At 43.4% G+C, this 18,163-nt stretch overlaps 1 protein-coding gene across 1 annotated transcript; it reads left to right on the top strand.

Annotated features, from left to right (window-relative positions):
- Positions 1 to 872: 872 nt before the first annotated feature.
- On the top strand, positions 873 to 18,076 carry ATG14 (autophagy related 14; the record flags this gene model as incomplete). The annotated part of the gene is made up of 10 exons (XM_082000807.1): positions 873 to 1,268; positions 6,630 to 6,692; positions 6,829 to 6,871; positions 7,283 to 7,364; positions 12,034 to 12,271; positions 12,713 to 12,942; positions 13,384 to 13,505; positions 14,621 to 14,707; positions 14,818 to 14,903; positions 17,770 to 18,076. Exons 1-10 carry the CDS (start codon positions 991 to 993, stop codon positions 18,074 to 18,076), a joined length of 1,536 nt encoding a protein of 511 aa, XP_081856933.1. The 5' UTR covers positions 873 to 990.
- Positions 18,077 to 18,163: the final 87 nt, after the last annotated feature.

Below are 18,163 nucleotides of genomic sequence, written 5' to 3'. Positions count from 1 at the left end.
TGTGGGTGAAGTCTTAAAGATTAAAAAAGGACTCTGTGCCTTTTCACTGAGCTACTAGTAACTTAATATTCATTATGATAACTTGTCTTAAACTATCTTGGTTCTACCTACATAGTGCTGTTCATGCTAGTGTTTTGTAGCACTTAAAATACACTAGGAAGGGTAAACAATACAGGCTGAGATTCTCTCTATTTTAAACTGGGATGTGTTTTGGTTTGTTGGGTTTTTTAAGGGGGTGTTGCTCTAAGTTATTCTGGCTTGCATAGACTGTACCAGATGTTTCCCACCATCCTCACGCAGAAGACTGTAGATTGTAGTTGACCATACCAATTTAACTCTTGATTCTGCCTCTAACCTTGAGGCTGGGGTGAGGAAACCTACTAGCTCAGGATGTGTATCAGTACTTGCCATTCTTCTTATGCAAATTATTCTTGATATTATTGTAACTATAACCCCAAAGGACTGACCTTTGTATATGTAGTCCATGAGGCAGTGCTACTGGTCAGCACTACCTATGCAAGGCTCATACAAACACCCAGCACCCTAGGAAGCAGAATACAACCACACTGCTTACTGCAGGCTTCAGTAAGCATGATGGCAGATCTGCAGTAGGTGCTAAGTTGGCTTTTTCTCAACTTCAGCTTTTGCAAAGAAAATAAAATTGCACCATTTCCCTACCAAGCCCAGTGTGGCTGGGCTGGCTGAGCCTCCTGTTGTGGGGCAGGGCCTGCACCACTGCTCACCCACTAAACCCTCCCCGGGAGCAGAGAAGGGGCGACCCGTCTTCCTTCAGGTGCCGTAGGCAGCCAGGCCCTGAGGCCGAGAGGAGGAAAACCCGAAATTTGTCTTTTTAAGGCCGTGACAGCGCTGCCTCTTTCCCCCAGTCTCGGCCCTGCGGAGGGAGCGGGTGTCCCGTTCTCCCCGCTCCTGGGGTCGCGGGAGGCCGGGCCCGGGCCCAGCCCGCCGCCGCCTCAGCGACCGCTTCCCACAATGCCCCTGTCCGAAAACAAAGTCCCACGTGACCGCCGGCGCGGGGCGCCCATCATGGCGTCTCCCAGCGGCTGCCGGCCGCAGCCCGGCGGGCAGGGCGGTGGCGGCGGGGCCGGGGCCGGGCCGGCGGCTCTGCGGGGTGCCGAGGAGGACGCCGAGGGGCTGTACGTGGCGGTGGAGCGGTGCCCGCTCTGCAACACCACGCGCCGCCGCCTCACCTGCGCCAAGTGCGTCCAGAGCGGCGACTTCGTCTTCTTCGACGGTCGCGACTCCGAGAGGTACTGGCTGTCCTGAGGGGGGGCGGGGGGGGAAACGGTACATCCTCTGCCTCCCTGGCCCCCCGCCGGGGGAGTGGGGGCCGACCCGCCTCGCGCGGCGGCCGTTGGGCTGCCCCTCCCCCGCTCTCCTCAGGGCCAGGGCGGGGGGGGGGGGGGGTGCGGTTTGTCCCCCCTTCGCCGCCCTTCACCGCTGCCCCGGGGCGGTAAACGGGGGGTGGGGCGGGGGTGAGGGGGCTCTGGGTGTGGGACGAGGGAGCGGTTCTGCCGCTGCCGGGCCCACCGCGGGGCTGCCTGCTGGGGGGCGCGCCCTGCGCAGGCAGGGCAGAGCGCACAGTGTTATAGTATCATAATAACGCTATAGTGCAGCGCCCTGAGTTTGAGCGAGGTGCAGCTGTCAGCAGGCCTGCCCGCGTTGCTGGAGCCGACAGAGCCGTGCGGTAGGATGTTTGAAACGCGTATCTCTCTTCGGCAGCGCGCGTTAAAGCGGTAGTCTTCTAAATCGTTAAACAAAATCAGGAAGGTGTACAAGAAAACGGCATCTTTCTTATTTTTCCTGTCTGTTTAAATAGTCTGAATCATGGGCCCCCTTTTACAACTACAAAAAGTACTCCACTTGAGTTAATCCTGCACCTTCCTGCTCCTTTTTGCAAAGCGTTGGCTCTGCGGGAGGGCGGCTGAATGAGTGTTACATCAATAAGTAAATATTATATGACTCAGATGCAGATTGCCCCAACGTAGCAGCCGTTCACGGCACGTCCGTCCCAGATTCTTAAAAAGTCTGCCCAGTGCTGCCTCCGGAATAGCTCTGTTTTTTGACGCTGTGTTCTTGGTCCTTCGCTTGTAGCTTCATTAGCAGCTGTTGAGAGTGATTTCTTGGACTATTTTGGGAAGGTGGTAAGCAGTATCTGGTGCAGTATGGTCCTCGCACCAAAGCCTCTTTCGCATCCTTCTGCCAAAAAGAAGAGCAGCCAAGGGGACGGCGGTGCCTGTCTTCCATGAACATCGGTGGGAGTGGGCACAGGGTGTCAGCCAGCATGAATCAGCCTGCACAATTGAGACCTTAGTCTGCCACTGGATTGGTTTTCTTTTCTTTTTTTATTTACATGAAAGACTCAGTCATGGAACCACAAACTGTATTTAGTCTTTCTAAAGTACATGGGAAAACTTGTGTTTGTGTGAGACTGCTTGCAGTTATCTGCACCCTCCATGAAAAAGTTGGGTTTGGAATTTGGAACATAAACCAAGTATATTGTCCTGCCCCTTCTGCAGCTTTAAGATTTTGGCCAAACATCTGGCTTAATTATAGAAATTCAACTGTAACCTTCATTATAGTGGAACCACTGTTGTTCTGTATTAACCAAGGCTTAAAAGTTTCTCTAGCTATCAGAAAAATGAAACCGTAAAGAAGCAGTTGTAGACAAAATACCAGAGGCAACAGCTTGTAGGAAAAAAAACCCTTTTATCTTTCTCTTGTCTTCTCATGTGAGGCAAGATCAGCTTTTCTGTCTGACAGTTTTCACTGTATCTGCCCAAGATGCTTTAACTGTCCCTTTTGTGGCTATAAAATCTTCTGTATATGCACACTGTGCTTCTTAAGTGCAAGAATTAGTCCCTTTTTTTTTCTTTGTCTTTTTTTGGACATCGTTGTTCCATCTGTGGGGATCACTGCTGTTCTTTTCTCCTAGAGCCTCCATTCTGGGGGGCCTCCCTGTATGCTCAATTTCCCCAGGCTTTGTCTCTGCTGCTCTAAACTTTTCCAAGCAGCAGTGCAATTCATTGAAAATAGCAACTTTGTATTAATGAAATAAAGGAAGAACCAAATGTATACGAATAACACAATGTGAGTAACATAAGCATGCTTGATTGCAGCAGGAATATTCAGCGTAGGGACAAAGCCGCGTAAAGCTTGGGTTTCTTCTTCTTTTGAAGATAATGGAATTACGTATTTCTAAAACTGTGCTTGGAATGTTTTGTCTGCATTCTAGAATTAATACTTGGGATGACTGATATTAGAGTGAGAGAGAAATAGCCTGTCGCTTCAGAGGTCAGTTTTCTTTTTCTGTGCTTTGTAAGCAGCGAGTGGGTTTCTATGAATTTCTTGCGATGTGAAGAGAGAGAGAGGAAAGCAACTTTTTAAAATAGTGACCACACACCATGGCAAAGTCATGCAGGGACAGGTGCAGTTAACTGGCTGGATTTCAGGTTGTGTTTACTGTCAGCGTTATTTATTTGTTTATTTTATGTCTTCTAGTAGTACCTGGGTTAATTTTAGATTAACGTTATGGCTGGTGCTGGAGGAGGCCGACAAGGGCTTTTCTGTGTGACTCGGTTATAAGCGTGGCCTGAGAAATTCAGGGTATGGAAGTGTATGGGGTCACTGGGACGTTTGTCTTTTTGAAGTGTTACAGATTGGGGAAAAGGGTTGTCCTCTCTCTCGTGAAAAGTAAAGAAAGCAAGCATTACCCCTTGTATCCAGTGGTGGTTTATTTTTAGAATTTACTTGTGATTTTTCCTTATAAGAAGATAAATGATTTCATGTTCTATCAGTAAGAATTATTTCAGATTTCTTTTCATTGGACTGTTTTGTGTGCTAATTTTTATAAAAGCTAGGGTAAAATTGAAGTTGTTCATAAGTCTGGCAAAAATCACACCCGATATCTGTGAGGGGGAGAGATTGAGGAGCTGTTAAGATTAATTATTGAAGTACAGCTACAATTAAGGATGAGTAGTCTGGAAGTCCTCCAGTAAAATAATCACTGACATTCTTCTTTTCATTAGTAATGTGTTGTATATTCAAAAGCTAAGCCAGCATCTTGATGCTGGTTTCAGCTTGGAGACTCTTCTTGCTCATGGGAGTTTACTCCAGCCTGTCATATGCATAAATTCTCAGAGTGTGTTTTACAAGCATACTGAATTGCTTTGCTTTGTATGTCTGCAGATGGCAAAAGCCAAAGACAATATAATTGTGATGTCTAAGCCTGTCTGACTTCTCTAAGCTGTGGGTTATGATTAGGAATAGTGACTTTTTGCAGCAGTGGAGTTCTATTATAGTTTATTATTGCTGTCCTCAACTCCTTCAGCATTAATCAATTCTTATAGATTAGGAAGTCCTCCTTTCTGGTTGCTTCTCTCTAATTATGAACATGTGGAAATAAGCCAGGTAACTGTAGAAAATCTCAGCTTAATGTGATAAGACTTGAGGAAAGAGAAACATTTAATGGGTAATTTGAGATGTTGAGCGTCTCCTTCTCTCAGTTTACATTTTATGGGAGTTCCTATAATAGTTCATGCAAAGTTTTGTTTCTTTGCCAAATTGAAAAGTGGTAGATACATAGAGAAAAATTAATTGCATTGCACCAAGTAACTAAAATTGGGGCTATACAAAGAAATGGAAATGTCTGCTTAGGAGAAACCTGTGAAAGAAGTTTGCAGGAGCTGTTTGACATAGTTGCTGAAGTGCGTGGTGAGCTGTAATTTTTGCAGGCTTTCACAAATATTTCTATCTTCCCTCTCCAGTAAGAACTTAATTTAGTCCCAGATTCTGGACAAATCTTTCAACTTTTTGCTGATGTGATGGATGTGATTTGGGTAATTGCATTTAGTCAGACTCTGTGCCCATTAATCCAGCTTTGAAAACAAGAATTGCCAAATTACCCCATCTCGCTCTCCCGGCGTGACTGCCTGGCGGTGTGTTTCTGGGCCAAGTTATTTTTAATTGCAGCCAAAGGTCAGGGGTACAGTAGGTGTGCATTACTCCGCAGTAAACAGGAGCCTAGTACAGTGCACTTTTGTAATTTCCATGATGACTGGTGGGGTGAGGACACAGGAAGAACGAAGGCGCTGGGTTGAGGGCTCCAGTTGCACCACATTCCTTCGGCTCACGCGTGGCCCCTGGCTTTTACGCCAAGCACCTGCATTTGGTTTTCGTTTGTTTTGGAAGGAAAACAGATATTTTTGGTTGATTATGAAGGCAGCAACTGGTAGTTTTGTTGGTTTTAATGCCAGTGTCATCTGGAAGGGTGATTACACGCTTTCGGAACCCAAAGTTAGTCACCAAGCTTTCAGATTTCAGCACTTCAAGGAAAGAAATGAAACATTTTAAAGTTTTACCCATAATCAAACAGAGCTGAACAGAGAGAGGCACAAGATACCATCCCATCAAGGCTCACTGTATAATTCTTTATAAATAAAGTTTAGATATCCCTGGAATAAAGGATTTGATGGGTTGTGTGTGAAGTGTTAGGCCTCAATAGAATTATCAATTTTATGCGTTCCTGAGGGAAATGTAATTAATTGTTTTTCCATACTTGGACTTAACCCAAGACACACTTCTGAGGTTTGGATCAGGATGGTGCCATAACATGGGAAGCACAAAGGAAAGTTGGGAAGCAATACGCTGGCAGAAGACAAAGCACGTTTGCTATTTTTTTATGCCATCTAAGTCTCTTGGCTGTTTCTCTTGCTGTTTGTTCTTACTGTTAGCTTTGTCACTTCACGCTTCATTGCAGTTTCTCAATATGCAGCATTCATATACTATTTTCTTTAAATGTATTTCTGAATACATTGTGGAACATGGAAGGGCAGAACATGGCTGCTGCATATTCAAAGGGTGAAAACACAGGATGGTGAATCCTAAAAAAAAAAATTCCTGTCTGATTAGTTCCGTGAGGTTCCTGTACCTCAGACATCTGGTGAAGCAGAACTCAAGCAGATATTTGGGTTGCGGACTTGTCATGGCTACAAGTGCCTAGCAGAAATAAGTAGAAGACAATGCAACTTACTGCTGTTATAATACAAGAAAGATTTAGATGTCATATAAAAGTCTTGAGAGAGTGCTGTCTTATTTGACCCATTAATGAATAAAGTGCAGACAATTCCACGTTAGAAGGGAGGAAATGCAATGCCTAGTGTATGAAAATCTGCATTTCCCACTATCGGAGTGGACTCAACTAACACCATCACAGCTTGTGAAATAACGCAGTTCAGACTCACTGTGGTATCTGAGATAGTACTGTTCATTTCTCCAGTGACTGAAGGTTTTAAAGAGTACTATATGTTTATCTTGGTACAGAAAATATTGAATTTGCTAAGCTATAAATCTTCTAGAAATAGCAAGTAATTTGTTTGCAAGTTCAATAATATGGCAAGCTGATGTTTCCTCAGCATAGAGGTTCTGTTGCAATTCCTGTGAGACAGATGCTCTAGAATTCTGCAAGAGTTTTATACATTTTACCATTACTTCCAAAGATTAAGACAGATAGTTGAGGTTTAAGGACTCCCAGAAGCTTCAGTCTTTTTATCGTTTCAACTTACAATGCCATATTTTGCAAAATATCAATAAAACCATTTAATTTCTTCCAGGTTTTCAGACAAGAAAGAAAGGCTGATGCATCTTAAAACCAAACAGAGAGAATTCCAAAAACAGTAAGTCGTAGTTATTAAATGAAAATAAACTATAAGAACTCTCAGAAAAACAACACAGTCTTTCTAACACACTGTTGCTGGAGACAGACGTAGTCCAGATAGTTATAAAACTTTCAATCATGTTTTTTTCCTCTAGTGTTTTGAAGGCCATGGAAGGGAAAGAGATAACAGATCAGCTGGTGAGTTGTTCAAAGCGTTCCATAGTTTTTTTAACTCTCTGAATTCCTAGATCTCGTAGTTCAAAGTTACAATTTACCTTGAGGGCATTGTGTTGCATTCCCTAAAAGCCTGTTGTAAGCAAAACTGAAATTGGCTCTGCAAGCAGAGTGCTCCAAACCGTCAATATTTTTCATTTCTTGCTAGGTATTTGTTCAATAATTTATTGTACTGATTGACTTTATACTAAGCATTTGGTTTGTTTGTGGCATTCTTCTGTGCACAAAACAGTGTATGAAATACTTATTTGTTCGTCTGATCCAATTAAGAACATCCTGATACTTTTGCACTAAAGCTGCTGGCTTTGTTGTTAATCATTAGTCAGTGTGTTTGAAGTTGTTTGTGCCCTAGAGTTGCTGAATGTTCTTTTTCAGAGATGGAAAATAATGTCTTGCAAGATGAGGATCGAGCAGCTGAAACAGACCATTTGTAAAGAAAATGATGAAATGACAAGACGTGAGTAATGCCTGTGCTTTTGTGATGCTTCTGTGATACGTAAAACTCTGTGCCTTAGAGTGTAAAATCAATTGACGTGAATTTGAGTGTTAGTTCTTAAATATAGCGAATTTCCAAACCAATCAACTTGAAGGCAAATTGGTGAGTGGATTTTAGCCTTTTATACTTGGGTTTTAATTAGCAAACGGTAGACATTATTCAGCTGGATGGAGATCATTTCGCAACAGCTTTAAAAGTGAATGCTTCGCAGCCTATGACTTTGGCTTTCTCCCTAGAGATGGCTTTATTCAGTCTTGTGTTTCTGATCACTTCCACTTGGTAAAGACGAGCAAACAGCTCTGCAGCTGTTAGGAATTTCATGAAACTGATGAATTTTAACCCACACCTGTCTAGAAATCCTAAAATACTACTTGAGCAAGGCTCACTGAAATACAGCATAGGCTAGTGAGTTGCTACCATTCAGCATCTTCAGCTTTACAGCTCGTTGAGTATTCTACATATGAGAGATTTGTAGGGTCATTTTTCAGAAGACACTATGCAGCATTCCTTACAACCTACAGGCAAAGGAAAGATAGGAAGCGTATTCAGAAGCATATTGATTGAATCGGGTACATTTTTTTGTAACTTGAAGTTCAAGAGGAGCTACACAGAGTGGAAGCACAGGCATATACCTGAGAATAGTTACAAGGGAGTAGCATAAGCTTACGGTGGTAACATCAAAAAGGCTGAGATGCAAAATGATTCTCAATACGGAGGATGGATAGTAACAATAAGAAATGTATAATAAGAAGATGATGAAGGAGTAGGCAAGCCTGTTGGTTAACAGGAAAGAGCACAAATAACAGCACAGACAAGTCTGAGGCATTCAGCGCCTTCTTTGCTTCATCTTCTCACAAAGAAAATGTGATCAGCTGCTTAGTCAGGTTAAATTTTACATCATGAGAGGACTGCAGGCTAAGAAAAGAAAATAACTAAGGAAACAGCCAGCTAAATATTATTTTGATTATGTCAGCAAGGCCTTATGAGATTCACCTTAGGCAACTTGAGGAACAAGCTGAAGTAGTCTGTGGAGCACTTGAGAACACATGAGGGAGAGAGGATGTCCCAGGAAACAGAGTGAAAACAGGATCTTTTTTTGAACGATGAAGGACTGATGACACAGTCATCCTGTTATAGACCTCTGACCATTTTGTAGATAGTTAGACGATAAGGAAATTAAAAACAGGCATCACTTTATTGAGACTAGATGATATCAAATCAACGCCTTGTCTGGGGGTCCGGTGGTCTAGTGGAGGATGAAGCAGAAGATGCAACATAGCTTGCCGTTGGGCACTACCCCAAACTGTCTTGCGAGCAAGCAAAGACATTTGCTCTGGGTGTAATCACTGTAAGGTTGACACAAAAAGCTAGAAAGGCTGCATTCAGAGGGCAGCAATACTTGTCAAACTGAGGAGGTGAGACAGGTGGAGCTCAGCAGGAACCAGTTCCTGGCCCAGTTATGCTCAGTATTTTCCATAATAGCTTGCGTGCTAGAATGGAAGGTGGAATGGAGGAAGCCAAGGTGAATGACGATACGACTTCTGTGGAAAACAGGATCAAATTTGCAATCATGCAGATAAATGGACAATGTCATCTGAAAAGAACAAAGTCAAGTGCATGATGTTTAGGAAAGAGAAATGTATAAACCCGAAGTGGGGGACAGTGGTGAGATTGGACAGGAAAGGATCTGGGGAATTACAAATTAAATAAAAAATATCAATCTAGTGCTGCTCCAGAAAGATTCAGACCTTATTCTGGGTTATACTAATATAAGGATTGTATTTAACATGGAAGCAATTATCCTGCTGTGCCCAGCATTGGTGTTGCCTCAGTGGAAGTCTGGTGTTCAATTTGAGCAATTTAAGAAAGATACAAATCAACTGGAGAAAGTCTGGAAGAGAATATTAGGAATAAAACACAAGAAATGTCTAAGAAAATTGATGTTTGGTTTGATTGAGAGAAGGGAAAGATGAAGAAAAGGAGTTTTTCAGTAGGTAGAAGGTTATTATGAAGGAGACAACTACTTTTTCTCTTCAGGCTGTGAAGAAAGGAAAAATAGTAGTCAATGTCACTTTGAGGAACTTAGTCACCTTTTCTCAAAATGCAGCTCTGAAGGTGGCAAAATATTAGGATCAACTGGGGAGGGGAGATCCTCCACTTTTCTATTATTCTGTGAAGCATATTATCTGCAGTTTTTGCATGTTCTCTGATTCGCAATGGAATTGATGAGACTTAACCCATGAACTAACCTATTGCCCAGCCAACCTGTTGTTAGCTCAGTTACCCCAAAACTGCTCTTGCAGATGGACCCAAAATGGACTTTTGCCCTGAGTAGCCAACAGATCAGGAAGTCAACTTGGTTCATTCTTGGACCACACTAGAAAATGTAAATAGGTTGTTTCTCTTAGATATGGCATAGTTTAGTTTTCTGAAGTAAGAATAATTTCAAGAGCATTGGACTCCTGCTTGTACAGTTGACTTTCCTGGATACCTCAATAATTGGTGCTAATCAAAATAAGGTTTTAAAATATATGTGTTTGCCTTCCTTCTGTGGAGAACAGTTCAAGGAGACAATCTTGCAAATATCTGGCATAGCTGTCTGCTGGGCAGAGATCGCTGTGCCTGTACTCGCGTTTATCAGCAGGCAGTGTAGATGTGTGGGACGTAGCAGTGTCCTGAAATACTTCTGGGGACAAACTTTAATCACCTCATAAACTGGGTCATAAAGCAGTGGCGCTATGCCAAAAAAAAGACAGTTGTTTCTGCACCAGGACCGCTAGAGGAAGTGTGTGTGCAGTGTTCGCCCCTGCTTCGCAAATTATTGCTGTTGGACCTGCAGAAAAGGGAGTTCACTCTGTGAAAAACTAAGCCTTTCAAGTACAATGTGAATGTGAAAATTGAACAGATGGACCTTTTAGTCCTCCTCTGTCTCTTATTCTGGATGGAAAGGGAGAGTTTGGGAATACGAATGCAAGCATTAATTGATTTTCTGTTGATGTTACAAGAATGCTTAAAGGAAATTGAATCCCTGGCTGAAACATAGGGATTCTTGGTATTGCTGAGAGAAAAGTCGATTTCTCTATGGTTCCTTTAACAGGGGTCACTTATTTTATAAAACTGAGGATTTTTAGGTCTTATCTGCATGGGGAAACTACTCTTGTCGTCTTTAATTTGGGACTTTGCATCCCCCACGTATCCTATCTTTCTTCCTACCAAACACATCACGGATCGCAACAGATCAGTTAGATGACTAGAAATAATTCCTGATGTTCAGAGAAAGCACGCTCTGTGTCTGTGGGGGCAGGCGCACTCAGAGGGGTACCGGCAGTCCTGGTCTCCCACCCTGCCAGACCGGGGACCAGCCAGGGGTCTGTGTGGTTCCAGCCCTGGTGCAAACCAGGACTAGCAGGAAGGTGTCACGTGCTGGCCGAGCATGGCTGGGCGCAGACCCGCAGATGGCAATCGGTCTCAGGTCGCATTCTTCGAATGGAGCCTTTGATTTTTGTGCTCCCCTGTTGGTAAGACTGACCGTCTGAACGTGGCATTTGAGGTAACTATAGCTGCTTAGAAGTTTACTTGACTTTTTAGTAGTATAAAACGCAACTTCTTTGAGTAGCAGATGCCATGGAGCATTCTTATTGTAGCTCTGGTCTCATCTGTGCCTTGCAATCAAAATATTTCAGTCAAACGATGTCAGGGCTTAGTGCTTCCCTTCTGTGCAAGGGACAGTTATCCCACTTCTTGATTACAGGAAAGTGATGCTTTGCTGTAAAAGAACCTGACTAACACTGTTTCTTTTCAGCCATAAAAACAGAAAGTGAGTGACTAGTAGATGGGGGCTCTTCTTCAAACTAGGGTACATTAAGATTTTTAGACACGTACTTGGAGAGTGTGTGGAAGAAATAATTTCCTATGCTTTTGAAAGATAGAGGTGGTTAACTCACTCTCTTGAGCACCATATGTTTGTGGAAGCATTACTGCAGTCAGTTATTTTCTGGGAGAGTCAGCAGATGCTGTTGAAGGATATTTTTCCAAGCCTTGGTGTGCCTGATGCGTGGAGTAAGTTCAGGCAGTGTAGCACTTCAGTACATAAGTGCATTGGTAGTTTTGTGACTGGAAAGGGAAATAGTCAGTGTTTCCTTGTGGTAATAAGAAGTCTGCACCGTTGGGATACAAGTGCTTTAAGACCACATACATGAGTGCAAATAACATAGAAGCAGTGGTGCCAGAAATGGTGAATGAAGATGCTATCTGCACTTGATTTTGGCTGCCAGCAATGCATGTCTTTTTGGCCAGCACCATACAAACATGTACAGTCAAGCTATTTCTGTCATGATGATTACCTCAGAAGTTTAATTAAACTGTGAAATCTTGGCTTTTCTGCTCCAAATCCAAAAATAGCTGGGTAAAAGATAGGGAAAGATTAATTTCAGTCTCTTTGGAGATCTTCAGAAAAGATTGAAAAGTGTACCGCTTAGCAGCTGGAAAATGTTAATAGTGAAGCAGGTTTTTCTGTTTTAAGCTGCTATAGATCTTGTTTTCTATAAATATTAGTAATGCTTTTCTCAAGCTTACTACAAGTACCTCACAGCTCCTTTTCCAAGGCTAACATCTGCTGCTGTTTTCACAGATGCCGAGGGGCTTCTGAGAATTAAAGAGGAAAACCAGAAGCATTATCGCAGGGCGCAGCGGCATCAGGAGAAGAAAGAGAAGATCCAGAGGCATAACCGCAAGCTGGGAGACTTGGTAGAGAAAAAAACCTATGACTTGAAAACCCAGTATGAGCATCTGGCAAATCTTCGTCGGACACATATCCTGGAGCTAACATCAGTCATATTTCCCATTGAAGAAGTAAAGACAAGCATGAGGTACAGAAGGCTTATCCTTTTGGACTCATTTTGCTTAGCTTTAGACACCCACAAGTGAGTCACGTAAGTCTAAGCTAGATGCTCTGGCTGCGTTGGCATCTGTGAGGAGAAGGACATGTTTCCCAAAGGCAAAGCATCTAACCCATCAGAATAGAATAGAATAGAAGAATACGGAGAATAATCCAGAATAGAAGAACCTAGAGGTGCTAACATTTCCCTGCTGAGAGATCTGAGCTATGTGTCAATGTTAAACTTTCTTAAAATAGATAATTAAAGCTCCCAGAAAGAAGGAAAGTAGTTTTGGGAATAAGGAGTTTTGCAGGAGTGTTTCTACAAGCATTTTGTTCTCTGTGAAATCTGGCTAAGTGCCTACCAAGTACATTGCTGATTATATTTTTAAAACTTCTTTAAAAACACTCTGTTCCTCTTTGGGTGCCACAGAGATCCTGCAGATGTGTCTGCTGAGAACGACAATGCTATGACCTCTAGCACTGTGAGCAAGCTCGCGGAAGCCAGGAGAACCACGTATCTCTCTGGGAGATGGGTGTGTGATGATCATAATGGGGACACCAGCATCAGTATCACAGGGCCTTGGATAACCCTTCCTAATAATGGAGACTATTCAGCGTATTACAACTGGGTGGAAGAGAAGAAGACTACGCAAGGACCAGGTAAAGAGCAAGGTCTGATTAAGCATCTGGGATACTCCGGAAGCCATAGAACTTGCAGCCTTGAATGCCAACAGAAGGTGACGAGGAGCAGTAGGCTGGTCCGTTTGTCCTGAGCCAGAAATAAATACCAGTATAGGGATTAGTCCACTGAAATCCTCTTTTGCAGGAAATGCTCGCTGGGACACAGCACAACGTAATAGAGAGATGAAGTTAATTATTCACAGTTTTGACATGGTTCACATGCCGTCATTTTAGCAGGAATTCCAAGAATTACTATTTTCTACCAACTTCTGACAGATTTCACTGTAAATGATTGCTGTATTCAGGCTGTTCCCAATACTTACAAATGACATTTTCCACAGTAGACTTCAGTAACACATTAACACACCCACTGAGGCTTCATTTAAAATGAGACTTTCATGATGTTTTTATTTCTTTCAGATATGGAACATAATAACCCTGCTTATACCATCAGTGCTGCATTGTGCTATGCAACTCAGCTTGTTAACACACTGTCTCTAATACTTGATGTAAATCTTCCCAAGAAGCTCTGCAACAGGCAAGTACATGCAAGCCTCTGAGGAGGTGAATCAGTGACCAGTTTTGACTGATCTTAATTAAGTTTGTTTTTGTGAACGAAGTCATCACTTGGAACAGCTTTGATGGTAACGGTTGATGGCTGATGGATTTTTGTGCCGTTTAATTTTGGATGGAGGGCTAGTAGGATTTTAGACCACAGTTAATAGTCCCTGCCTCCTTTTTTACCTCCCAAGAGTGTAGACCAACCATCATAGTTGAAAATAACAGCTTTCTAATTGGTGTTTTCAGCATCCCCAGATTAGAAATGAAATATGATACTCCATGAACAGCACTTTTCATTTTACGGGACCCTACTGTGCTTTACAAAATCCCAGCCCAATTCAGCAACTCTTAGTCATCTTGAATAGCTCCACTACATTAAGTGCTGTAGAATGAGGCCTTATAATATGGCATGACAGCAATGTAATTCTTTTTAGGATAAAACACCAATGGGGAACGTACCTGCCTGCCAGACATGTGGGAGGGTATTGCATAAACCCTATTTGTGATGAAAAATACTGTTAGTTTTTAATGTCTATGAGGAGCAGATGGGATCTGTAGTGAAGAAGTACTGAGGAAGCTGTAGACCTGGTCAGTCTTCCAGAGGTCTCAAATATGCTGCTGAGATTTTTTTAAGTGTTTAATATAGTGGTTGCCAAAGTGGGAGCACAAAAGTTCTTTAGGGTCTCTGTAGGTCTTTTTATGCTATTATTTGGGTGCCCAGTCTTCACAGAAGGAAAAGGTTGGGAACAGGAAATGATGCAAGATTTAAAAGAAAAGCCGAAATACCTTGGCTGCAGTAGGTCTTTGAGTTTCATAAAGTTTACATCACCTGTCCTGTTGAAACCAGTGAGACTGGAGCAAGCAGTGCTTGTTGATGAAATGCTAACAGTCTTGGTAAGGTGAAGAATTCATGTCCTGGGCACCCTAAAACTGGTTGTACAGTTTAAACAAGTGCTCACTACTCGGGTGTTTACTCCGGGATTTGTTAGGAAGCCAGGGCACAGAATGCTGATGTGTCCAGTAGATGTATTTTCACAGCATTTTGCTTTCTGTGTGTGTATATATATGTGTGTGTGTGTGGTGTTTCAACAGTGAGTTCTGTGGAGAGAATCTCAGCAGACACAGGTTCACACGGGCAGTGAAGAAGCTGAATGCTAATATCCTCCACCTTTGCTTCTCTCAGGTAGGGGGAATGCACATTTGTATTCTTTAAATAGCTTTTAAAATATCTACTGTGCCTGGAAGTTTCCTTCTGTAATTGATCGTGTCTTTTTCTTACCTTCCCCATGGTAGCATGTAAATTTAGATCTGTTGCACCCACTGCATACGCTCAGGAACCTTATGTACCTGGTCAGCCCAGACACTGAGAACTTGGGCAGGTAAGAAAAGCAGCATCTCAACTCACCTGTGACTGAATCCCTTTTGAAGTTATGCATTTGCCTTGTTACTTATAAGGGACGTTTTTCTCTTCTGCTGTACCTATAGATCAGTCCTCAGCACATCAGAAATCAGGGTAGTTACAAGGAGGAGATAGGAGAGGACAGAAAAAGGGGGGTCCCGAGTAGGAAACGAGATTTCAGAGCTGTGTGTATGGCAGGCTCAGCTGGAGGCTTTGTGGGCGATTATAGACTTGTTTCCCCAATGCCCAGAAGCAGGAACGCCTTCCCTCCAGGGGACAGCAGCACATATGCCAGGCAGCCTCCCTGTGCTCCAAACATGACCCTGCCCACACCTTGCCAACATGTAAATACCTAAGAGCATCCAGCAACATAAACCCTAAAACAAATACGAGGTAAACTTTCCCGAAATACGTCCAGCCAGTGAACACCCTAGACCAAAGTCGACACTTCAAGTAATCTTAATTTCAACGTAAATTAAGGTTAAGGCAACTTTTCTGTTAATTTAGTACGTGGTGAAAAGAACATCAGTTCCTGTGGGCTGCACGCACCAGGCTTAATAATCTTCCTTTTTTTTTTTTTAACTTCTATTTAAGAAAGCCAACAACATTGATTTCCTGTTGGGATAATCCAGTCACAAGTCACTTGACTGAGACAGTCTGCAAATATTTGTTTAATCTGAGTACTGCTTTATTCCCCCTTACACACAGTAATGTTCTGAAATCGACTTTTCTGCTTTGTTCTCATGTACAAATCTAGTTTTATTTAAAAACCTGCAGTGCCACTAAGGGGAACTGAATGCATGCTTCTGACCGCTTACTTTATGTTCTTTGGGTTATATCCCTACTGATTCAGCCCAAAGATATGAAGAGCCAAATCTTAATGTTAACGTAGCTCAGTTTGGAAAAAATTATGTGCTTGCTGCTGCTTGTCCGAAAACAAGGAGAGTGCAGGAAATACCCAGAGTGTGGAGAACTGTGTCCTGGAAAGCAGCTGCTGTAAAGGATCCAAGTGCCGCAGTGGACAAAAAGCTAAGCCCCACTGATCCCTGTGGTATGAAGTAAAAGGGAATGAGCAGAGAGATGGGTCTCACTTCTCATAGAATCATTAAGGTTGGAAAAGACCTTTAAGATCATCAAGTCCAACCGTCAGATGTCTCTATGCAGATGTTACAGAGCTCCACACACATCAGTCGAGTCCATGTAGTAAAAGAAGAGGTTACAGGAAGGAGTCAGAGAAAATACCTACCAGTGAGGGCAATAGTTTAGCCTGTGTAAAACTGTCTTAGCTTGCTAGAGGTGAGATTGAGAGATGACTTGATTTCCATGACTTCATTGGGAGAAAATACAGGCTACTGAATGGCTTTGTAGACACTGTTGGAAGCAAAGAGTCTGAGCTAGGCTGAAATGAGGTGCATGCGCCTAGCACAGAGTTTAATTACCCGCGAGAATGAAGGTGGGGATTCTGTGTTTCCTTCTGTCGTCCGGTCAAGGCTGGATGAGTTTCTGGAATGGATGGATGCTTTCATCAGGCAGAAGTTACTGTAACTCAGGACAGGGGCAATGGGTGGAATGTAATGGCCTTTGTTGTAGAGGAGGTCACTCGAGATGATCTAATGGTCCCTTCTGGCCTTAAATCTGATGACTCTCTTCTTATGTTGCTTTGTTAAGCAAAATGCTTTGCCAGAAGGCAGCGCTCCCGTTCCTTTCTGGATTATGAAAGAGGAGTGTTTACCTTTAATTTCTCAGCTGTCTGCAAAGTTTGCAGCAATCTGCTCTCTTTATTTTCCTTTGGATATCTAGGCCTATAGCTGCCTGATAGTCTCCTTTATAAGCTACTGTTTTCAGACTCGTACAATTTTACCAAGCTTTAATTGTCTGGATTAAAATTTTCCATGCTAAATCACTACTTTAGGCTCCTTCTCCCACTAAGGCTGGAGAAAGACTTTTACCTGTGTTAAATTCTTGCTCCTGTTTCACTGAGAAGCTTTGTGCTTTGCAATGAACTTGTAAATGGCTCAGTAAAGACGTTTCTGATTTTGGCTGCCTGCACTCCAGTGCAAGGCAGTGGGACGGGGCGGGATGCAATTGCTGCTCCCACCAGGCAGTGGCAGCAGGGAACTCGGAGTCACAGCCCAGGTGGGTTTGGGCCGGGACCTCTGGAGATCCAACCCACCGCCCCACTCAAAGCAGAGCCAACTTAGAGCAAGTTACTCAAGACTGTGGCCGGTGGGGTCATGAATGTCTCCAGTGATGGAGATTCCACAGCCTCTCTGAGCAACCTGTTCCAGTGTTTGACCAGCCTCATAGTGTGAAAGACCTTGAGCTGTTGCTCAGGGTCAAGTGCTATTAGAAGTCTCCGCTAGTGAGTTGTGCCAACCCGGTTCTCTTAAATTGTAAACTACGCCCTTCCCCTCGCTGACAGAGCTGCAGCCATCTTGGCCTGTTAAAAATAAAAGCTGTTCCACATCAAGCTGAGATTTCCACCAGTGGAGCTGTGAGTTATTATCAACAACATTTTCTTGTGTGTGTGTGTGTGTGTGTGTGTGTGTTTTACTATCCACTGGCAGAGCAGAACAGCTCTTCCGCCGTTCCTGCTCCACGGATTGGAACCCAGCTATTGCTTCCTTGGCCAACTGTTTTCATTTCACCATTGTCATAATACAGTTACCTCTGTAGCCAGCGAGTTTCTCTTTGCCAGCTGATAAACACAGAGGTATTTTAATTTCTCTGCTGTACACACGACAGAGCAGGGTGTGTTGGCATGCCTAGGACTTGGACCAGTGAAGCGAGAGTCCTTCTCCTGCATGGTACCAAACGGGCTGATGGCATTGTGTCCATGTTCGCAGGTCTGGGCCTTTCGAAATTAGCGCTGATCTCGAAGACTCCATGGAGTTTGTGGATCCCAGTGCCACCGGTGAAACAGATGAGAGCGGAGATGAGCACGTCAGTGATGAAGAGACAGACCTAGGGACAGACTGGGAGAATCTGCCAAGCCCCAGGTTCTGCGATATCCCCTCTCAGCAGGTGGAGATGCTGCAGAGCCAGAGCACGCAGGTATCTCAGCCCATTGCCAGCAGCAGTGCTGGCGGAATGATCTCGTCCGCTGCTGCCTCGGTGACCTCGTGGCTGAAGGCGTACACTGGACATCGCTAACGAGCGTGGGAAAAGGATCATAGGATTTGTGGAAGGAATCCCTCCCCGACAATGCTGTAGTAAACCTTACATATTCAGTTAAGTAGT

Source organism: Phaethon aethereus (assembly GCF_964289735.1).
Source record: "Phaethon aethereus genome assembly, chromosome: 5".
NCBI classification, from domain to species: Eukaryota; Metazoa; Chordata; class Aves; order Phaethontiformes; family Phaethontidae; genus Phaethon; species Phaethon aethereus.
The sequence above is the reverse complement of the archived record's forward strand: the minus strand, read 5'-3'. Positions and strand labels throughout refer to the sequence as shown.